This window comes from Carcharhinus amblyrhynchos, chromosome 8 (assembly GCF_965287045.1).
Source record: "Carcharhinus amblyrhynchos chromosome 8, sCarAmb.v2.hapA, whole genome shotgun sequence".
Classification (NCBI taxonomy): domain Eukaryota; kingdom Metazoa; phylum Chordata; class Chondrichthyes; order Carcharhiniformes; family Carcharhinidae; genus Carcharhinus; species Carcharhinus amblyrhynchos.
The window spans coordinates 123,439,759-123,464,300 of NC_137331.1; the positions used below are offsets into that span (position 1 = coordinate 123,439,759).

Sequence of the window (24,542 nt, forward strand, 5' to 3'; positions counted from 1 at the left end):
CAATTCCCAGCTTGCGTCATTGTCTGTGTGGAGTCTGCACATTCTCCCCATGTCTGCGCGGGTTTCCTCCAAGTGCTCCAGTTTCCTCCCCCAGTCCTGAGACGTGCAGGTGAGGTGGATTGGCCATGCTAAATTGCCCTTTGGTGTCCAAAGATGTGCAGCTTAGATGAATCCTATGGAAACAGTTCATGTTTCTCTCCAGCTTCCCCAATACATGTCTCAACCCATCAGATGGACAAAGTGGAGAGTGATTTGCAGAGAGGATAGGAAGGAACTAATGAGGGGAGTAATTTGGGTTCAGATGAGGGAGAAATTCCAAGGGTGGAACAAGATGCGGTAGGGAAAACTGAACCAGAACTGAATAGAGAGCAGGATTGGTAATTGTGCACTGTATGTTGACAGATGTATGAGATGAAAGAGTTATAATCATGAGAGATTTCAATTAAACCACTCCGCCCTCCAGTAAACTGAAAAGTAGAAGTAGTGAAAAAGAAATTTGGATTTTTATATTCTACAGCACCCTGGAAAGGTTCCATTAGGTTGGAAAACTGCCAATGTAACTCTTTTTCAAAAAAGGAGGAAGACAGAAAGCAGGAAACCACATGAGACAGTTAGAATCTGTCATGGAAGAATGTTGGAGGACATTATTAAAGATGTTATAACAGGCACTAGGTGGGGAGGAAAAGATCAAGTCAATTGGGAAGAGTTAACATGTGAAAGGAAATCACGTTCAGTCAATTGATTGGAGTTCTTTAAAGACATAAGCGAGAGGGGAACCAGTGGATGTAATGTGCTCCGATTTGCAGAAGGCATTCGATAAGGTGACACATCAAGGGTTATTGTGGAAAATAAAGCTCATGGTGTAGGGGCTAACAGAGTTGGCATGGACTGAAGATTGATTGGCTGGCTAACAGGAAAGAGGAGTTGGCATAAATGAGTCTCTTTCAGGTTGGCAGGATGCGGAGTGCCACAGGGATCAGTATCAGGGCCCCAACTGTTTATAATTTGTATAAATGACTTGGAGGAAAGAGCTGAAGATATAGTAAATTTGCAGCTGACACAAAAATAGAACAAAGAACGTTACAGTACAGGAACAGGCTCTTCAGCCCTCCAAGCCTGCACCAAATCAACTAAAATCCCCTACGCTTCCAGGGACCATATCCCTCTATTCCCATCCCGTTCATGTATTTTTCCAGACACTCCTTAGAAGTCATTATTGTATCTGCTTCCACTACCTCCCCGGGCAGTGAGTTCCAGGCACCCACCACCCTCTGCTTAAAAAAAAATCTGCCTCGTACATCTCCTTTAAACCTTGCCCCTCGCACCTTAAACCTGTGTCCTTGGTAATTGACTCTTCCACCCTGGGGGAAAAGCTTCTAATTATCCACTCTGCCCATGCCTCTCATAATCTTGTAGCCTTCTATCAGGTCGCCCCTCAACCTTCATGTTCCAGTGAGAACAAACCAAGTTTCTCCAGCCTCTCATATTTAATACCCTCCACATCAGGCAACACCCTGGTAAATCTTTTCTGTATCCTCTCCAAAGCCTCCACGTCCTTCTGGTAGTGTGGGCGACCAGAATTCAACACTATATTCCAAATGCGGCCTAACTAAGGTTCTATAAAACTGCAACGTGACTTGCCAATTTTTACACTCAATGCCTCGGCTGATGAAGGCATGTCTTCTTGACTACCTTCTCCACCTGCATTACTACTTTCAGTGACCTGTGTACCTGCACACCCAGATCCCTTTGCCTATCAATACTCTGAAGGGTTCTGCCAAATACTGTATATTTCCTATCTGTATTAGACTTTCCAAAATGTTTTGCCGCTCGTTTGTCCAGATTAAACTCCATCTGCCATCTCTCTGCCCAAGTCTCCAACCAATTTATATCCTGCTGTATCCTCTGATGGTCCTCATTGCTATCTGCAAATCCACCAATCTTTGTGTTGTCCGCAAACTTGCTAATCAAACCAGTTATTTTCCTCCAAATCATTTATATATATATATTACAAACAGTAGGTAGGATAGTAAGTTGTGACGAGAACATAAGGAGATTACATAGGGATGGAGATAGATTGAGTGAATGGGCAAATGAAGTATAATCTAGACAAATAATTTGTCTGTTTTGGCAATTTCTTGCAGTTTTTACAGTTGCATCATGGAAACCATCTTTCAAGATGTACTACAAAGTAATAGAATCATAGGCCTGTCCCTTTGTTTATCAAATCGTAGAACCCTACAGTGCAGAAGGAGGCCATTCGGCCCATCAATCTGCACTGACCATAACCCCACCCAGGTCTTATCTCCACAGCCCTATTCATTTACCCTAGCTCGTCCCCCGACACTGAAGGTCAATTTAGCATGGCCAATCCACTGAACCTGTACATCGTTGGACTGTGGGTGGAAACCGGAGCACCCGGAGGAAACCCATGTAGACTTGGGGAGAAGGTGGAAGCTCCACACAGGCAGTGACCCAGGCCAGGAATTGAACCCGGGTCCCTGGCTCTGTGAGGCAGCAGTGCTAACCACTGTGCCACCGTGCTGCTTAGTATGGCTCCTGATCTGACCAAATAGTGGGTTGGCTCTCAAACAATGACAGAGCCAGAGTACAAAAAAGAGAGAATCTGGTGAACTGGTGCAATGACAATAATCTTGCCTTTTTTTTCTTGATTTTATTATTGTCACATGTATTAGTATACAGTGAAAAGTATTGTTTCTTGCACGCTATACAGACAAAACATACCGTTCATAGAGAAGGAAAGGAGAGAGTACAGAATGTAGTGTTACAGTCATAGCTAGGGTGTAGACAAAGATCAATTTAATGCAAGGAAGATCTATTCAACAGTCTGGTGGCAGAGGGAAGAAGCTGTTCTCGAGTCGGTTGGCACATGATATCTTTTTCCCAACACAGGAAGGTGGAAGGGAGAACGTCCGGGATGTGCAAGTCTTTGATTATGCTGGCTGCTTTCCGAGGCAGCGGGAAGTGTAGACAGTGTCAACGGATGGGAGGCTGGTTTGCGTGATGGACTGAGCTTTGTTCGTGGCCCTTTGAATTTTTTTGCGGTCCTGACAGATCAGGAGCCACGCTGTGATACAACCAGGAAAAAAGTTTTCTATGGTGCATGGTAAAAAATGGTGAGTGTTGTGGCGGACATGTCAAATTTCCTTAGCCTCCTGCGAAAGCAGAGGCGTTGTTGGGCTTTCTTAACTATAGCGTTGCTGTGAGAGACCAGGACAGGTTGTTGATGATCTGGACACCTAAAACTTGAAGCTCCTTTCTACTTTGTCCTCATTGATGTAGGCAGGAGCATGTCCTTCACTACAGTTCCTGAAGTCGCTGACTATCTCCTTCGTTTTGTTGACACTGAGGGAGAGATTATTGTCGCCGCACCAGTTCACCAGATTCTCTATCTCATTCCTGTACTCTGTCTCGTCATTGTCTGAGATCCGACTCACCACGTGGTTTTGGTCCGAGCAGGAGTCATGCCAAGCTGTAATACATCTAGGAAGATGTCTTCAATGGTGCCTCTGTAAAAACTGGTGAGAGGAATCACCTACTGAGTTTTTGAAAGGGGAGCATTAACCTGGACAGATCGGAAAAGTGAGAGAGGGGAGCATTTGAACAATAACAATCATAACGATGACTGAGAGAAACAGAGGAGAGCTGAAGATCAAATCCTGAGACCACGCAGGACTTTGGAAAATAGCTAATTGTGAGGAGATGTGGAATGGGAATAGATGGAAGACTATTTTGACAAATAAGATGAACGGCAATGGGAAATAGTTTTTTTTAAAGTGATGTGCACGGTTGAGGAGAAATATGTTAGGCTTCAAAAAAATAATGAAACCTTGATTAGTAAAGAATGAAAGGATTTGGAATCTGAAGAAAAGGGCCTAGATTAGATGGAGTAGATTAGGGAACAAGTTTTTTCAAACTTTGACAAGGTACCGCATGGTAGGTTGTTGTATAAGTTTAAATCTCATGGGATCCAGGGTGAAGTATCCAAATGGATACAAAATTAGCTTCTTGATAGAAGCCAGAGGATGGTTGTAGAGAGTTGTTTTTCAAACTGGAGGCCTGTGACCAGCGGTGTGCCTCAGGGATCAATGCTGGGCCCACTGTTATTTGTCATTTTTATTAATGATTTGGATGAAAATATAGGAGGCATGGTTAGTAAGTTTGCAGATGACGCCAAGATTGGTGGCATAATGAACAGTGAAGAAAGTTATCTCTGATTGCAATGTGACCTTGCTCAATTGGGCCAGTGAGCTGATGAATGGCAGATGGAGTTTAATTTGGACAAATGCGAGGTGATGCATTTTGGTAGATTGAATTTGGTTAATGGTAGGGCACTGGAGAGAGTTATAGAACAAAGAGATCTAGGGGTACATGTTCATAGCTCCTTGAAAGGGGAGTCAAAGGTGGACTGAATAGTGAAGAAGGCATTCAGCATGCTTGATTTCGTCGGTCAGGATATTGAATACAGGAGTTGGGATGTGTTGTTGAAGTTATACAAGACATTGGTAAGGCCACTGGAATACTGTGCATAGTTCTGGTCACCCGATTATAGAAAGGATATTAAACTAGAAAGAGTGCAGAAAAGATTTACTAGGATGCAGGACTTGATGGATTGAGTTATAAGGAGAAGCTGGATAGACTGGGACGTTTTTCTCTGGAGTGTAGGAGGCTGAGTGGTGAGCTTATAGAGGTCTATAAAATAATGAGGGGCATAGATAAGATAGATAGCCAATATCTTTCCCCAAAGATAGGGGAGTCCAAAACTAGAGGGCATAGGTTTAAGGTGAGAGAGGAGAGATACAAAAGTGTCCAGAAGGACAATTTTTTCTCACAGAGGGTGGTGAGTGTCTGGAACAAGCTGCCAGAGGTAGTAGTAGAGGCGGGTACGATTTTGTCTTTTAAAAAGCATTTAGACAGTTACATGGGTAAGATGGGTATAGAGAGATATGAGCCAAATGTGGGCAATTGGGACTAGCTTAGGGGTTTAAAAAAATAGTGGCATGGACAAGTTGGGCCAAAGGGCCTGGTTCCATTCTGTAAACCTTTATGACACTAAACAATTAGAAATGCAAAGAAGGACTGTAACCGGGAAAGGAATTATAAAATATTCTGTGGTGGTGATTACAGTCTGAGTTGCTATGACAACGTACACTTTCCCATGTTTGTTATAGCCTGGAGTTATGGGTATTGACGACCGAGGGTCCAACATTCCTTCCATCTCTTGGCTCACCGGGAATCTCTCCCACTCTTACCACCTGTCTTGGTGTACGCACCTTCCTTGGACATCAAGTCCTGGGGTGGGACTTGAACACGGAGCTTCTGGCTCAGGTGCAGGGACGCTCACTCTCTGTGCCCTAAGACCCCCTAAAATACTCTACAGTTATATAAATCAGCAAAGGAAAACTTAAGATCTGGATTGGCCACTAAGGGAGAGAGAAGGTAATCTCACAGGTAATAGTAGTAACAAGGCAGAAATATTGTAATTGATAAACTCATCAAATGTAGAATAACAGCTCAGTTTCAGGTGGATGACCTGTGCATGCACTGCAAGAAGCCAGGGAAGTGATAGCGAGGCATGGTTGAATTGGTGGAAATTTCATTTGCAACGGTGTAATGCCCGAGGATTGTCACCCAGTTACTGTAATATTCGGAAGGGGACAGCCAGTCCAGGGTGCAACATGAGAACCAGGAGGAGGCCATTCAGCCCCTTGATCCTGCTCCAGCATTCAATATGATCATGGCTGATCTCATCTGGCCTCATCATTCTCCATGACCCTTCAAACCCATTAGTAATTAAAAATTAGGGACCTGGGTTCAATTCCCGGCTTGGGTCACTGTCTGTGCGGAGTCTGCACATTCTCCCCATGTCTGCACGGGTTCCCTCCGGGTGCTCTGTCTTCGTCCCACAGCCTGAAAGACGTGCTGCTTAGGTACATTGACCATGCTAAATTCTCCCTCAGTGTACCTGAACAGGCGCTGGAGTGTGGCAACTAGGGGATTTTCACAGTAACTTCATTGCAGTGTTAATGTAAGCTTACTTGTGACATCAATAAACTTTAAAAGCAGACTGCCCCCCCCCACCATCAAAGAGGAAACATCTTCTCCATGTCAATCCTCTTTAGCATTTTTGTATGTCTCAATTAAATCTCTCATTCCTCTGAACTGCAGGGAATATAGACCTAAACTGCCCAATCTCTCTTTGTAAGACAAATCCTGGATGGGGTACCCGGACAAGCACTCAGATCTTGCACGAACCAGCTGACGGAGATATTCGCAGAAACCTTTAACCTCTCCTTGCACCTGAGGTTCCTATCTCTTTCGAGAAGGTGACCATTATCCCTGTAGCAAAGAAAAGCCAGGCAGTGTGCCTTAATGAGTATCGCCCGGTGGCTCTGATAGCCATCATTATGAAGTTCTTCGAAAGGCACAAGTACGCTTATATTAACACTGCAATGAAGCTACTGTGAAATTCCCCTAGTTGCCACACTCAGGCACCTGTTTAGGTACACTGAGGGAGAATTTAGCACGGCCAATGCACCTAACCAGCACGTCTTTTGGACTGTGGGAGAAAACCAGAGCACCCAGAGGAAACCCACGCAGACACGGGGAGAATGTGCATACTCTGCACGGACAGTGACCCGAGGCTGGAATTGAACCCTTGTCCCTGGCAGTGTGAGGCAGCAGTGCTAACCACTGTGCCACCGTGCCGTCTATGATAAGGGTAAGGCACCATGGACATGTGACTAAGGACAAGAGTGTGTGGAGTTGTGACAAGCAGTAGAATGGATAACAAGCTGGCTATAAAACGGGAGCGGTTAAAGATCGTGAACAGTCATTCAACTTTTGTATAAATGGTTTGGGCTCCAGGATCCTAAGCATGACATAGGGATTTCTGGATGACAGCGGATTGGGGGAGCATTAAGCCTAGGTCTTTGTGCTCGAGTCTTGAAGTGGGTGATGAAAAGATATTGTTGTGAATTGTGGTCCCTTTAAAAGTTGGTTTTGTGTCAGTGCTTGGATGTTTAAAACGCAGGCATAGATTGCAACATTTGTATCAAGGATCAAGCATCAGGGTTGCTTTGGTAACAGGCTTTGCAGGCTTTTGAATTTTGGCAGCCTATCAATTTAAAGAAGACACTCAGCTACCAGGAACCTACTAAATTTGAATTTGCTGTTGTTGACAACATCAGACCAATCCTGGTGTGAGAAGTTGATTAGGGTCTTCAGTTATAAAGAGGAACTCAACTGAAGAACTGCCACCTCTAAACACCAAGAGAGGGCAAGAGCGACTCTCTACCAGTTTAGAATATCTCCTAAGAGAGCTTTCCATCTATCTAACAAAGGGTACCAAAATCAGAGAGCTTAGAGACAGCGGAATCGACAGAAGAACTCCAAAGGTTTTTCCAAAGCAAAGACACCTGGTTGTATATTTTCTGAGAGACTAAAATTTGTTTTTGGGTAATGAATTTTATGTGTATTTGAACAGCATTCCAGAAGTTTCTTTCTTGAATCGATATGTTGTTTGTTTAGTTAAAGTTTCTGGTTGGCTAAATAAATAACTTGTTAATTGCTCACTTAAAGCGAGTGTCAGGTTGTTAATGAACCTCTAAATGTGAATGAATGAAGAACAGTTCACGCCTTCCCAAACACTTTTAACAGATTACAAAGCGAGGTATTTCCCTTGGGTGGTGGGGGGGGATTCGGTGTGGCTTCATCAGCTTCTGCGTCGTAACAATATTCTGTGATTTTAACATCTTTTGAGCTCCTTCTTAAGCAGGAACAGGGTGGGCCATCGGCGTGGACGTATATCAGCGTGGACTGTATCTGATTAGTTCACTGGGACAGTTTGGAGCCAAGTTAACGATGTTGAGATTTTTGAACAGTGATCATCTTGGTGTGCCTTTAAAACCGGTTGAGATTCTGCCTGTTGTACTGATTTCCTGATTTATTTCTATTCTTTTATTAGTTACTGGATGAAAACAACCAGCTGATCCAGTGTATAATGGATTACCAGAGCAAAGGGAAAACTGCCGAATGCTCCCAGTAAGTTGATCCTTTTTTTTCGCTTTTGCATTTTGGTGCGTTGCAACTGAACCAGTTACACAAACTGCTTCCAGTCTAGTTTGGGGGAATTGTGTGTGTTGTGTAACAACAGTGCAAATGAATAAAGATATGGAGCGTGATTGAACAGGCATGAGCCCTTCACCCTAGAAAAGCTGACCAAAAGGTGATCCAATAAGAGTATTTCAAAGTTCTATAAAGTTGTTTTTTTTGATGGGATCGACATTGAGAAGGTGGGGAGACCAGAACATAGGCTATTAGTACAAGACAGTCACTACATCTGATTGGGAATTCAGGAGGAACCTGTTTACCTAGAGATTGGTAAGAATGTGGAACTCGCTACCGTGGGGCAGCACGGTGGCACAGTGGTTCGCACCACTACCTCACAGCGCCAGGGACCCGGGTTCAATTCCTGACTTGGGTCACTGTCTGTGTGGAGTCGGCACATTCTCCCCGTGTCTGCGTGGGTTTCCTCTGGGTGCTCCAGTTTCCTCCCTCAGTTCGAAAGACGTGCTGGGCTGTGCTAAATTCTCCCTCAGTTTCCCCAGAGTGTGACAACTAGGGGATTTTCACAATAACTTCATTGCAGTGTTAATGTAAGCCTACTTGTGACACGAATAAATAAACTTTTTAAATCTGTACTTTATATCTATACTGTTCTATACTTTACATTTATACTGTTCTATACTTTACATCTATACTGTTCTATACTTTATATCTATACTGTTCACTTCAATCTATTTAAAGGAAAGTTAGCCTAGAACACGGTGGGGGGGAGAAGGGAATTAAAAGGATTTGCTGAGAGGGTGAGATGGAGGATGTACATCCTGACCAGCCTCGGTTCAAACATGGGCAAAAGAGCTGAATTCCAGGGCTGAGATGAGAATGGCAGCCGTTGACATCAAGGCCGCATTCGACCAAGTGTGGAATCAAGGAGCCCTAATGAAACTGGAATCAGTGGGAATTGGGGGAAAGCCCTCCGCTAGTTAGAGTCATACCTGGTACATAGGAAGATGGTTGTGGTTGTGGAGGGTCAGTCATCTCAGCTCCAGGATATCCCTGCAGGAGTTCCTCAGGTTAGTGTCCCAGGCTCAACAATCTTCAGCTACTTCATCAATGACCTTCCCCCCTTCATAAGGTCAGAAGTGGGGATGTTCACCGATGATTACGCCATGTTCAGCACCGTTCGTGACTCCTCCGATACTGAATCAGTCCATGTTCAAATGCAACAAGATCTGGACATTGTCCAGGTTTGGGCTGACAAGTGGCAAGTATCATGTGTGCCACACAAAAGCCAGGCAATGACCATCACGGGTAAGAGACACTCTAATCACTGTTCCTTGAAATTCAATGGTGTAACCATCACTGAATCCCCCATTGTCAACATCCTTGGGGTTACCATTGACCAAAAGCTGATCTGGACTCACTGTGTAAAGTGGCTACAAGAGCAAGTTAGAGGCTAGAATTACTGTGGCAAATAACTCACCTCCTGACTCCCCTATTCTCCATCTACAAAGCACAAGTCAGGAGTGTAATGGAATACTTCACACTTGCCTGGATGGGTGCAGCTCCAACAACACTTGAGAAGCTCAACACCATCCACGACAAAGGAGTCCACTTGATCGGCATCACATCTACAAACATTCAATCCCTCCACCACTGACACTCAGCAGTGTGTACCATCTACAAGATGCACTGCAGCAATTTACAAAGAACAAAGAACAAGAACAAAGAACAACACAGCACAGGAAACAGGCCCTTCGGCCCAACGAGCCCGCGCCGCCGTCCCACTGTCTCAGTGACCTATTCATGATTTTAGTCTACGCCTGATCAGGGAGGTCCAATTTAGGGACAATTTAGTACCCCAATCAATCAGCCTAAAAGCACATCTTTGGGGATGTGGGAGGAAACCGGAGCACCCGGAGGAAACCCACGCAACCACGGGGAGAACGTGCAAACTCCCACAGACACAGGCCCAAATCCATGTGTCCGCACAGTAACAGAGATAGTCTCTGAGCTGTCATGTTGCCCTTGAGATGGTCCAGTTTAAGCACACTAACGACATGAAGCAATAGGCAACTCCCGAAGCAACGTCCAAGAGCAGCCCACTACAACCTGCCGCATGCATGCCCCTTGCTGGACTTAAATGCCTGTGGAGACAAAAAAATTCATTATTAAACAGGCAAAGACTAACATCCCTGAGGCAAAACGTATTCCCAAGCCTACAATGTTTAGTAAGGCCTACTATATCCCCCTATATGTAGCCCGCTCATGTGGCTGTCTAAGTGACTCTTAAACAACCCTAGCGTGCCTGCTTCCACCACCTTACTCGGCAGTGCATTCCACACCCCCACTACCCTTTGCGTGAAAAACTGCCCTCTAATATTTGTCTTATACCTAGCCCCCCTCACCCTAAGCCCGTGACCCCTCGTTCTATCCATTTCTAATAGCGGAAAAAGCTTACCACCATTTACTCTATCTATCCCCTTCATAATCTTATAAACCTCTATTAGATCCCCCCTCAGCCGACGTCTCTCAAGGGAAAACAGCCCAAGTTCATTCAATCTTTCCTCGTAAGACAGCCCTTCCATACCAGGCAACATCCTGGTAAATCTCCTCTGCACTCTCTCCAGGATCTCTACATCCTTCCGGTAGTACGGCGACCAGAACTGGACGCAGTACTCCAAGTGAGGCCTAACCAACGTTCTATACAACTGCAACATCAGACTCCTACTCTTATATTCTATACCTCTTCCTATGAAGGCTAACATACCATACGCTTTCCTCATCACATTCTGCACCTGCACCGACACCTTCAGGGACTTGTGCACTTGCACCCCCAGGTCTCTCTGCATATCTATACTCCGGATAGTTCTACCTTTTATCGTATAACTCCCCTCCACATTACTCCGGCCAAAGTGCATCACCTCGCATTTCTCCGGATTAAATTCTATTTGCCATCTATGTGCCCAATCTACCAGCCTGTCTATATCCTGTTGCATTGCCAGGCACTGCTCCTCAGTACCCGCCAATCCAACCATCTTAGTGTCATCAGCAAATTTGCTGATCACACCACCTACCCCCTCTTCCAAGTCATTAATATATACCACAAATAGAAGAGGTCCTAGTACCGAGCCCTGCGGCACACCACTGGTGACAGACCTCCAATTGGAAAAGGAGCCTTCCACTACTACTCGCTGTCTCCTCCTCCCAAGCCAGTTCTCCACCCATCTACATACCTGGCCTTGTATCCCATGAGCCTTCACCTTTTCTATCAGCCTACCATGAGGGACCTTGTCAAACGCCTTACTGAAATCCATATAGACGACATCAACGGCTTGTCCTTCGTCAACCGTTTTTGTCACCTCTTCAAAAAATTCCACTAGATTCGTAAGGCACGACCTCCCTGTAACGAAGCCATGCTGCGTATCCCTGATCAGATTGCAGCGCTCCAGATGTTCATACATCCTATCCTTGAGGATCCTCTCCATTAGCTTGCCTATAACCGAAGTCAAGCTCACCGGCCTATAATTCCCTGGGTTATCCCTCTGACCCTTCTTAAACAACGGTACTACATTTGCAATCCGCCAATCCTCTGGGACCTCACCTGTGTCCAAAGAAGAGACAAAGATTTGCGTCAGAGGCCCAGCAATTTCATCCCTCACCTCCCTTAGCAGCCTGGGATAGATGCCATCAGGCCCCGGAGATTTATCCGTCTTTATACTGTCTAAAAGTCCCAACACCTCTTCCCTCGTGATGACTATATCCCTCAACGGATCCTCAAACTCCTCAAGCACAGCACCAGACATCAGGCCCCTCTCCTGCGTGAATACCGACGCAAAGTATTCATTCAGGATCTCCCCCATTCCCCCAGGCTCCAAGCATAGTTCCCCTCCTCTGTCCCTGAGAGGACCAATCTTCCCTCTAACCATCCTTTTATTTCTAACATAGGAGTAAAATGCCTTAGGATTTTCTTTAATCCTACCCGCCAAAGCCATTTCGTGGCCCCTTTTTGCCTTTCTGATGCCCCTTTTAAGTTCTCTCCTACATTCTCTGTATTCTTCTAACGCTATCTCTGTCCTCAAATGCCTAGATCTAATGTACGCCTCCCTCTTCCTCCTGACCAGGTCCTCAATATCCCTAGTTACCCACGGCTCTCTAATCCTACCCTTCCCATCCTTCCTCTTGACCGGCACGTGCCTTTCCTGCAAAGATTTTAGTTTTCCCTTGAGAGACTCCCACATACCCAGCGTCGACCTGCCATCAAACAGCTTACCCCAGTCCGTATCTTTAAGATCCTGTCTAATCCGGTTGTATCTAGCCCTCCCCCAGTTTAACACCCTCCCCTTAGGACAGGCTTCATCTTTATCCATTAATATCTTAAACCAGACAGAGTTGTGGTCACTGTTAGCCACCTGCTCTCCTACTTCAACGTCAACCACCTGCCCAGGCTCATTCCCCAGAACCAAGTCCAGTATAGCCCCCTCTCTGGTCGGGCTATCCACATACTGCTCCAGGGATCCTTCCATTACACACTGTACAAATTCCTCCCCGTCAGCACCCTCTGATCTCGGCACCTTCCAGTCTACCCCGGGGAGATTAAAATCTCCCACTACCACCACCCTATTCTTCCTGCACTTATCTAGAATGTCCCTGCTTATCCCTTCTTCCACAGCCCTCGGGCTGTTGGGCGGTCTGTAGTACACACCCAACATAGTAACATCTCCCTTCCTATTCCTCAACTCCACCCATAGCGACTCGATTCCTATATCCTCTATACCTCCCTCCCTCTGCACTGCTATGATGCAATCCTTAACTAACAACGCCACTCCCCCACCTCTCAGCGACCCACCCCTATCACGCCTGAAGCACTTATACCCGGGAACATTCAACTGCCAGTCCTGCCCTTCCTTTAACCAAGTCTCTGTCACCGCCACCACTTCCAACTTCCTTTCGAACATTATTGCCTTCAGTTCATCTGTTTTGCCAGTCACACTCCTAGCATTGAAACACATGCACCGAAGACCCTCAGAAACAATCCGATCCTTCTTCCTACCCTCCGGGCTTACCCTATCCCCAATCCCAGTTCCGTCCACATCCCCACCCCCCCTCCATATTAGTTTAAACCCTGCCGAAACACTCCAGCTAACCTTCCAGCTAAGATATACACACCCTTCCCAGTTAACTGTACCCCATCCCTCTTATATATTTGCCCCTCTTTCATAAAGACTTCCCAATGGTCTACGAATCTAAAACCCTCTGCCCTACACCAATCCTTCAACCACGCATTGAGTTGGAGTATCTCATTATTTCTAGCCCTGCTAGCCCCAGGCACCGGCAGCAGCCCAGAGAACGCCACCCTGGAGGCCCTACATTTCAGCCTAGCCCCCAACTCCCTGAACTGCCTACGTATGTCCCCCCTGCACTTTGTTCCTACATCCTTCTCTCCTACGTGCACTATCACATCAGACTCGGTCCCTCCACACTTCAAAATTCCCTCTACCCTTTCTGAAAAAACCCAGCCTGCAGGTGCAGCAGGTGGTCAGGAAGGCGAATGGGATGCTGGCCTTCATAGCGAGGGGGATTGAATATAAAAGTAGGGAGGTCTTGCTGCAGCTGTATAGGGCATTGGTGAGGCCGCAGCTGGAGTACTGTGTGCAGTTTTGGGCGCCGCACCTGCGCAAGGATATTTTGGCCTTGGAGGGAGTGCAGAGGAGGTTTACTAGGCTGATACCGGAGTTGAGGGGGTTGAGCTATGAGGAGAGGCTGAATAAACTAGGCTTGTACTCGTTAGAGTTTAGAAGAATGAGGGGAGATCTCATTGAGACGTATAAGATGATGAATGGGATGGATAGGATAGAGGTGGAAAGACTCTTCCCGCTCAAAAAAGACAGTAGGACTAGGGGGCACAGCCTCAAGATAAAGGGGGGGCGGTTCAGAACGGAGTTGAGGAGGAACTTCTTCACTCAAAGGGTGGTGAATCTCTGGAATTCTCTGCCCGTTGAAGTGGTGGAGGCTGCCTCGCTAAATATTTTTAAGAAGCGGGTTGATGGGTTTTTGATAAGAGAGGGGATTAAGGGTTATGGGGAGAGGGCGGGAAAGTGGAACTGAGCCACGACAGATCAGCCATGATCTTATTGAATGGCGGGGCAGGCTCGAAGGGCCAGATGGCCTACTCCTGCTCCTATTTCTTATGTTCTTATGTTCTTATGTTCTTAAACATCCTGCACCCCTGCTCCAGGGAGGCAGACTACCATCCTGGAGTCCCGCTTACCAAAGATCCTTAGACAGCACCTTCCGAACCCATGACCACTTCCATCTAGAAGAACAAGGGCAGCAGATACATGGGAAAACCACCCCCTGCAAGTTCCCCTCCAAGCTACTCACCATCCTGACTTGGAAATATATCACCGTTCCTTCACAGTGGCTGGGTCAAAATCCTGGAATTCCCTCCCTAATGACATTATGGGTCAAGCCACAGCACATGGACTGCAGCGATTCAAGAAGGCAGCTCACCACCACCACCTACTCAAGGGGCAACTAGGGATGGGCAATAAATGCTGGCCAGCCAGCGATGCCCATGTCCCACGAATGAATAAACAAAACTGTTTGATTCACAGCAATTTCAAACATAAGGTTAATTTTATGTTAAATATGATTCTGTGATTGGGCAGTACTTGCTAAATGATACTGAGTATCCTGAGAATTACAATATCAGTTTAAAGATTATCAGTTGGGCTCACAGTATGACTGACATCTGCTTGCTAGAAGCTACCTTTTTATTGTTGCCCCTTTTTAAACCAAATAAATGCCTGGGGGCAATAGCTGCATAGCGAATTCTCCACGGTGATGTCTTAACGAATCAGTACCCTCTTCTCCTTTTGGTATAAGTTGTTCTGATCATCTGAAATTTGGTATTATTGTATTTGTCCTGATGAGTGCAAGATGAAAAACTTCAGCAACATGTCTCTTTTCTTCAAGATTCTTGTTTGGTGTTACGAAGCCAATGTTATGTAGCTTAACTCTTAGTAAATTCTTTCTATTGGTGACTCGTAAATTTCCTTGTTTAAAAAAAACCTTTATTCTTGAAATATTAAGCAGTACTCCAAATTTATTTGATTCCACGTTTTGTGTAACTGTTAATGTGTGGACATATTACTTCCGTTTCAAGAGAATCATTAGTGTTCCTCGAGTCATTACTTTTAGATAATCAATGTCACTAACAGTGCTGGCCGGAATTCTCTGGCCATTCACGCTGGTGGGATTCTCCGGTCGCACTGGTGATGTATCCCCTGCCGCGGGTTTCCAGGTAACGTGGACAGCTCCCATGGGAATTCTCATTGACAGAGAGGGAACTCGAATATCCCACCACTAGCCAATGGCGTTCCGCTTCTCGTCACCAACAAACACTCTGAGGAAAGGCCAAGAAACTCTCTCTACTTTGTTCATACTCAGAGTCTAGAGAGCTGAACATCTACTCCAGGTTGGCATTCCTCTCTCGCTACCCCAGGAACCCCTCCGTACTGAGGGAGTGCTGCACTGTTGGAGACACTGCCTTTTGGATGAGGTGTAAAACTGAGGCCCCGTCTCTATTCTAGGTTGGATGGAAAGGTCCTCCTGTGAGAAGAGCAGGAAAAGTCTGGCTAGTGCCCTGGTCAATATTTATTCCTTTAATATCGCTATTCAAAATGAATAAAGAACACAAGAGATTGGAGCAGGTGTGGACCATTTGGCCTATCTAGCCTGCTCCCCCTATTTTAATACCCGATCTTGGGCTTCAACTCCATTTTTACCGCCCACTCTCCATATCCCTTAATTTCCCTGACGGACTGAACATCTCTCTGTCCCAGCCTGAAATATGTTCAACGATGGAGCAGTCACAACTCCGAGGAGGAGAATTCCAAAGATTCGCGACCTTTTGAGTGAAAGTAATTTCTTCTCATCCCCGCCCTGAGTGATCGGCCCTTTATTTTGGGGCTGTACCCCTGTGTTTTAGATTTCCCAGCCAGCGGAAACCTCTCTGTGTCCACCCTAAGAAGCCCTTTCAGAGTTCTATGGGTGTCACGTCCAGTTGGGCAGCATGGTTGGTGCAGGCCTTGGTGAGGGCCGAAGGGCCTGTTCCTGTGCTGTAATTTTCTTTGTTCTTTACAATAGTGACTATATGCTTCAAAAAATATTGAAGTGGCTGTGAGGCGGTGAAAGGTGCTGGAGAAATGCAGGTTTGTTTCTCCTGGTCTGGTTTGTTATTTGTGTTGCAGTTCCTGGCGTCTTTGGCAAGTTTCCAAAATGACAGGCTTTGTGATTTTGCTGAAAGATGTTGATGGAAACCAAGCTGAATAAATAGTCGCTCGGTTCCTCTGCGTGCCATTGGACGTGCCATCTGTAAGGACTGGGTTCTTGGCGCTCCCGTTACGTCAGTGAGATAATTGCACTGTAATCAGTGGGAGCTATTTTTAATGGTCTAACAGTGATTGCATATTATATTTCACTCCGTGGACCCTTAATTATCTGCCTAGCGAGGGGTAAACAAGTGCAGTACACACGAGCAAACCAAACTGAGAATGCTGGGACAGGCAGCGTCTGTGGCAGGAACAAAGAAGTTCATGACTCTGATGTGGTGCCTCCACATAATCAGGAGGATATTATATTGGGGCTGCAGAGTGGTTAGCACTGCTGTCTCACAGCGCCAGGGCCCCGGGTTCAATTCCGGCCTCAGGTCACTGTCTGTGTGGAGTTTGCACGTTCTCCCCGTGTCTGCGTGGGTTTGCTCCGGTTTCCTCCCACAGTCCAAACATTTTGATTTATTATTGTCACATGCATTAATATGCAGCGAAAAGTATTAATTCTTGCATGCTATACAGACAAGACATACCGTTCATAGAGAAGGAAAGGAGAGAGTGCAGAATGTAGTGTTACAGTCACAGCTAGAGTGTAGAGAAAGATCAACTTAGCGCGAGGTAGGTCCATTCAAAAGTCTGACAGCAGCAGGGAAGAAGCTGTTCTTGAGTTGGTTGGTACGTGACCTCAGACTTTTGTATCTTTTCCCAATGGAAGGAGGTGGAAGAGAGAATGTCCGGGGTGCGTGGAGTCCTTAATTATGCTGGTTGCTTTACCGAGGCAGCGGGATGAGAGGGAGGCTGGTTTGTGTGTTGGATTGGGCTACATTCATGACCTTTTGTAGTTCCTTGCAGTCTTGGGCAGAGCAGGAGCCCAGACCAAACTGTGATACAACCAGAAAGAATGCTTTCTCTGGTGCATCTGTAAAAGTTGGTAAGAGTCGTAGCTGACATGCCAAATTTCCTTTAGTCTTCTGGGAAAGTGGAGACGTTGAAGGGCATTCTTAACTATAGCGTCAATATGGAGGGACCAGCAGAGGTTGTTAGTGATCTGGGCACCTTTAAAACTTGAAGCCCTTGACCATTTGTACTTCATCCCCATTGATGCAGACAGGGCTATGTTCTCCCCTGTGATGTGCGGGTAAGGTTGATTGGCCATGATAAATTGCCCTTTAATGTCAGAGAGACTAGAAGGGTAAATATGTGGAGTTATGGGGATAGGACATGACATGGGTGGGAATGTTGGCCATGCAGGCTCGATGGGCCGAATGGTCTACTTCTGTACTGTAGAATTTGGATCATGTTTCAGACAGGAAATCTGAAACATGACCTAAAAGGGAGACTGAAACTGGTACACAACTTCTCCGCTGTTTGATGTGGGTTCCCAGTCCAGAGACATTAATCACTCACCAACTTTTTTAAGTTTATTCATCCATGGAAAGAGAGTGTCGCTGGCCAGGCCAGCATTTATTGCTCAATCCTGAGGGTATTTAATAGTCAATCACATAGCTGAGGCTCTGGAGTCATGTGTAGGTCAGACTGGGTAAGGACAGCAGATTTCCTTCCCTAATGGGGAGTAGTGAACCAACTGGCTTTTTACAACAGTGGGTTCATGGTCATCATTCGACTTTTTAATTCCTGATTTTTTTTGTTTTTAAGTTTTACCATCTGCCTTGGTGGGATTCACACCCAGGTCACCAGACCCTTACCCTGGGTTACTGGTCCAGTAACAATACCACTGTCATTAGATTGGTTCCACTGGTTGGCGCAACATCGAGGGCCGACGGGCCTGTACTGCGTTGTTATGTTCTATGTTCTACTAGGCCATGCCACCCCTCGGTCATGATTGTTTATCACACAATTTGCCTGCACGCTCTTGCTGTTAGTCACATCTATTCTTGTTCAGTTCACCCGAGGAAGAGGACTGATCTCCTCATGGACTTCCCCTGGCTGTCTTGCCACACATATTCTATTCGTTCCAGAATGGGATAAATTCTTGGAGTAGGCATTGACGGACACTTACTGTGTTTCAGGATCACGTTCTATTCTGTCTCTGACATTCCTCTTTCTCCTCTTTCAGAGAGACCCAGACTGCAGCTCGTTGATCTTGAAGTCCCTTAACCTTTCGGTCCAATTCCACGCAACCAATTAGTTTTGTTTTTGCAGTCTGAGTTGACTTCATTATGGCGAAGGACCAACGAATATGGTCCATGCTGGGCAATCTCTTAGCTTTGGAGATCAATTGTCTAAGGTCCGGAACATCTCTGCAGGAGTTCCTCGGGGTAGTATCCTAGACCCAACCATCTTCATCAATGACCTTCCCTCCGTCATAAGGTCAAAAGTGGGCATGTTCACTGATGACCGCACAATGTTCAGCACCATTTGCCACTCGGATACTTAAGCAGTCCATGTCCGAATGCAGCAAGACAAAGAAAATTACAGCACAGGAACTGGCCCTTCGGCCCTCCAACCCTGCGCTGACCATGCTGCCCAACTGAACTAAAACCCCCTACTCTTCCGGGAACCATATCCCTCTATTCCCATCCTGTTCATGGATTTGTCAAGATACACCTTAAAAGTCACTGCAATGTCGATTTCCACTACCTCCCCTGGCAGTGAGTTCCAGGCACCCACCACCCTCTGCATTTTTAAAAAAAAATCTTGCCTCGTACATCACCTTTCAAACCTTGCCCCTCGCATCTTAAATCTGTGCCCCCTAGTAATTGACTCTTCCACTCTGTGGGAAAAAGACTTCTGACTATCCCCTCTGTCCGTGCCCTAATTTGTAGACCACTCTCAGGTCACCCCTCCGTCATTCCAGTGAGAACAAGCCAAATTTCTCCAACCTCTCCTCATAGCTAATGCCCTCCATACAGGCAACATCCTGGTTAAATATTTTCTGTACCCTCTCCAAAGCCTCCCTATCCTTCTGGTAGTGTGGTGACCAGAATTGAACACTATAGTCCAAGTGCGGTTTGGACAATATCGAAGCTTGGGCTGACAAGTGGCAAGTAACATTCATGCCACACAAGTGCCTGGCAATGACATAAGAACATAAAAACATAAGAAATAGGAGCAGGAGTAGGCCATCTAGCCCTTCGAGCCTGCCCCGCCATTCAATAAGATCATGGCTGATCTGTTGTGGCTCAGTTCCACTTTCCCGCCCTCTCCCCATAACCCTTAATCCCCTCTCTTATCAAGAACCCATCAACCCGCTTCTTAAAAATATTTAGCGAGGCAGCCTCCACCACTTCAACGGGCAGAGAATTCCAGAGATTCACCACCCTTTGAGTGAAGAAGTTCCTCCTCAACTCCGTTCTAAACCGCCTCCCCTTTATCTTGAGGCTGTGCCCCCTAGTCCTACTGTCTTTTTTGAGCGGGAAGAGTCTCTCCACCTCTATCCTATCCATCCCATTCATCATCTTATACGTCTCAATGAGATCTCCCCTCATTCTTCTAAACTCTAACGAGTACAAGCCTAGTTTATTCAGCCTCTCCTCATAGCTCAATCCCCTCAACTCCGGCATCAGCCTAGTAAACCTCCTCTGCACTCCCTCCAGGGCCAAAATATCCTTGCGCAGGTGCGGCGCCCAAAACTGCACACAGTACTCCAGCTGCGGCCTCACCAATGCCCTATACAGCTGCAGCAAGACCTCCCTACTTTTATATTCAATCCCCCTCGCTATGAAGGCCAGCATCCCATTCGCCTTCCTGACCACCTGCTGCACCTGCAAGCTGGGTTTTTGCGACTCATGCACAAGGACCCCGAGGTCCCTCTGCACCGTCGCCTGCTGCAGTTTTTCACCACGTAAGTAATAGTCCTTCCTACCATTCTTCCTACCAAAGTGGACCACCTCACACTTGCCAACATTAAATTCCATTTGCCATTTCCTGGCCCATTCGCCCAGCCTATCTAGATCCTTCTGCAGACTCTCCACACCCTCCGCACAATTTGCCTTTCCCCCAATCTTGGTGTCATCAGCAAATTTCGACACCCTGCACTCGGTTCCCTCCTCCAGATCATCTATATAAATGGTAAATAGCTGAGGCCCCAGCACCGACCCCTGGGGCACCCCACTAGTCACCAACCGCCAATCCGAATAGCGCCCATTGACCCCCACTCTCTGCCTCCTATTTGACAACCAATCCTCTATCCACGCTAACACCCTACCCCCAACTCCATGTCCCCTGACCTCCTGCAATAACCTCTTGTGAGGTACCTTGTCAAACGCCTTCTGAAAATCCAGAAAGACCACATCCACCGGCTCTCCTCTATCCACTGCCCTAGACACATCCTCATAGAACTCCAGTAAATTTGTCAGACACGACTTCCCTTTAATGAAACCGCGTTGCGTCCGCCCTATCAAGCAATTCCCTTCAAGATGCCTCGCAATTTCCTCCTTAATGACGGATTCTAACATTTTACCTACCACAGGCGTTAAACTAACCGGCCTATAATTCCCCGCCTTTTGCCTGGCACCCTTCTTAAACAACGGCGTAACATTAGCCGTTTTCCAATCTTCCGGCACTTCCCCGGAATCCAGCGACCATCCCCAACATATAAATACTGTGGCTATCAAGAGCAGATGTGAAGGAGCAACGCTCTGAAAGCTAGTGGCTTTTGCTACCAAATAAACCTGTTGGACTTTAACCTGGTGTTGTGAAACTTCTTACTGCCTCAAGAGCAGGTCAGACTCATAGAACATTACAGCGCAGTACAGGCCCTTCGGCCCTTGATGTTGCGCCGACCAGTGGAACCAATCTAATGACCCTCTAACCTAAACTGTTCCAATGTTATCCATATGCCTATCCACTGACCATTTGAACGCCCTTAAAGTTGGCGAGTCCACAACTGCTGCAGGCAGGGCATTCCACACCCTTACTACCCTCTGAGTAAAGAACCTACCTCTGACATCCGTCCTATAATTACCACCCCTCAATTTAAAGCTATGTCCCCTCGTGTTAGCCATCACCATCCGAGGAAAAAGGCTCTCACTGTCCACCCTATCTAACCCTCTGATCATCTTGTATGCCTCAATTAGGTCACCTCTTGACCTTCTTCTCTCTAACGAAAACAACCTCAAGTCCCTCAGCCTTTCCTCATAAGACCTTCCCACCATACCAGGCAACATCCTGGTAAACCTCCTCTGCACCCTTTCCAATGTCTCCACATCCTTCTTATAATGCGGCGACCAGAACTGTACGCAATACTCCAAGTGCGGCCGCACCAGAGTTTTGTACAGTTGTAACATGACCTCACGGCTCTGAAACACAATCCCTCTACCAATAAAAGCTAACACACCGTACAACTCGGAATCCTGTGGTGAGTAACTTGCCTCCTGACTCCCCAAAGCCTATACACCACCTTCAAGGAGTGTGATGGAACACTCTCCACTTGCCTGGGTGGGTGCAGCTGCAACAAGACTCAAGAAGCTCAACACCATCCAGGACAAAGCAGCCCTGCTAGATTGCTGCCCTCGCTACAAACATTCAACCCTTCCACCACTGACATACAATGGCAGCAGTCTACAAGATGCACTGTAGAAACTCACAGGGTTCCTTAGGCAGCATCTTCTAAATTCACTACCATCAGCACCAGACACAAGGGGACACTAATACCTGGAAGTTCCCCTCCAAGTCACTCAGCATCCCGACTGGGAAATATATCATTCTTTCGCTGTCACTGGGTCAAAATCCTAGTATTCCCCCATCAACAGCATGGTGGGTGCACCTACACCTCAGAGTGGCGCAGTGGTTAGCACTGCTGTTTCACAGCGCCAGGCACCCAGGTTCGACTCCCTTGGGTCACTGTCTCAGTGTGGAGCCTACATGTTCATGTTCTCCCCAGGAGACGGGGCTGCTTTGTCCTACAATCCGTAAGACGTGCTGGCTAGGGTGCATTGGCCGTGTTAAGTTCTCCCTCGGTGTACCCAAACAGGTGTGGCGACTAGGGGATTTTCACAGTAACTTCATTGCAGTGTTAATCTAAACCTACTTGTGACTGATAAATAAAGAAAATAAACAGACTGCAACGGTTCAAGAAGGCGGCTCACCTTCTCGAGGGCAATTGGGGATGGGCAATAAATGCTGGCCTGGGCAATGCTGCTCGCATCCAGTAAATGAATTAAACAAAAACCCAGCAGTACTTTGCTCTAATTTTACCAATACAGACTAGTTGGGCCAAATGGCCTTCTGTGATATGAACCCAGTGTAAAAAGAGAAAGCCAGACACACACTCGAGCCAGCAAGCAGCAACTGTGAAGGCTGGAGAAGTTAACACTCTGGTTTTAGCCCCCTCCTGTAGAAACTGGAGCACCCTGCCTGGGACTGGTTTGGAGTTATGCGCTTTGAGATTTCGGGAAGCCGGCGACCTCTGTGGCAGCATTTCCGAGTCTGGTCTGCGTAGGGTAATGTCAGGAGTGGATTGTCTGGAATTCTCTTATCTGGGAACATGAGTTTGTTGTGGGTCAGGCTGCGGCTCTCTGCTGTCAGCTGGCCAGGCCTCAACTCAGTGAAGCTGCCTTTTTCACTCTCTGAACAACCTCCCTGTCTCACAAACATTATACTGGAGGCTGGAGCTGCCAACTCTCCAGGATTGCCCTCGAGTCCCCGGGCAATTAATCTCCAAGAAACTGCTGTGAACAAGCTGGAGAAAGATCCAAAAGTGCTGTTTTTTTTTATTCCCTCTCCCTCTCTGTAGAACAATTTTGTTTATAACCGAGAGATGGAGTAGGGAAGAGTTTCTGGGTAGTGCAAGAAACCATGTGATGGAATCTCCAGAATATATGCAACTATAGTTGGCAACCCTGATTTAACCTGCCGAATGATGAGCTGTTGACAGGTTTTGTTCTTTTGGTTCTTGCTGTCACAGCCTGACTCTCAGTGCTATTTGTTACAGGATTCATTTCAACCTGCAGTCTCCCATTATTTCCAGCTTTGTACAAGGGGAAGGCAGTGGCGCAGTGGTATTATCACTAGACTACGAATCCAGAAACTCAGCTAATGTTCTGGGGACCAGGGTTCGAATCCCGCCACGGCAGATGGAGGAATCCGAATTCAATAAAAAAAAAATCCGGAATTAAGAACCTACCGATGACCATGAAACCATTGTCAGAAAAACCCATCTGGTTCACTAATGTCCTTTTAGGGAAGGAAATCTGCCAAACTTACCCAGTCTGGCCTACGTGTGACTCCAGACCCACAGCAGTGTGGTTGATTCTTAGCTGCCCTTGGGTAACTAGGGACGGGCAATAAATGCTGGCCCAGCCAGTGACGCTCATGTTGTGGAATCACAGAATACCTACAGAACAGAAAGAGGCCATTTGGCCCATCAAATCTTTACCAACCACAATCCCAATCCCGCCACCCGGGCTCTACGCCTATAACCCCATACATTTACCCTGCTAAATCTCCCTGACACTTGGGTCAATTTACAAAGAACACAGCACAGGAAACAGGCCCTTTGGCCCTACAAGCCCGCGCTGCCATTTTAACACTCAGTGAGCGCCTCATTCCAATCCTCCTCCTACCTATGACCTTTGCCTACACCTCTTGGACTCCACAATAAAGGTGTGCAAATTTAGAGAATTATATGTGTGCCAGATTGAGGGAGGTCTAATTTAGGGACAATTTATTTACACCAATCAGCCGAAGAGCACGTTTTTGGGGTGTGGGAGGAAACTGGAGCACCCAGAGAAAACCCACGCAAGCACGGGGAGAATGTGCCAACTCCCACAGACACCGAGCCAAATTCCTGTATCTGCGCAGCAAACAGTGATAGTCACTGAGCTGTCGTGTTGCCCGTCAGTTGGTACAGTTTAAGTGTAAGGTGTTTAAAGTCATCATCTCTTAGATACTAGCCAATACAGAATTTCAGCATTGCGAGACATGCTGTCGAAGCTTTTCATCTTGCACTCATCAGGACAAATACAAGAATATCAAATGTCAAAGGGAGAAACAAGTCCTTGCAAAACCCAGGACATAATGTTTCACGTGAAATGTGACTCTGTGATTGGATAGCAGTGGCTCTACAATTCCTAGTGTGCTAATAGAACATAAGAACATAAGAAATAGGAGCAGGAGTAGGCCATCTAGCCCTTCGAGCCTGCCCCGCCATTCCATAAG

At 46.5% G+C, this 24,542-nt stretch overlaps 1 protein-coding gene across 4 annotated transcripts in view; it reads left to right on the top strand.

Moving 5' to 3' along the window:
- The window catches only part of ss18 (SS18 subunit of BAF chromatin remodeling complex), a 92,536-nt gene that overhangs the window by 3,323 nt on the left and 64,671 nt on the right, over positions 1-24,542 (top strand). For all 4 annotated transcript variants that reach the window (XM_080194749.1, XM_080194748.1, XM_080194746.1 and 1 more), the window contains exon 2: positions 7,988-8,064. In XM_080194749.1, coding sequence (XP_080050875.1) covers positions 7,988-8,064 — 77 coding nt within the window. The remainder of the gene's footprint in view (positions 1-7,987; positions 8,065-24,542) is intronic.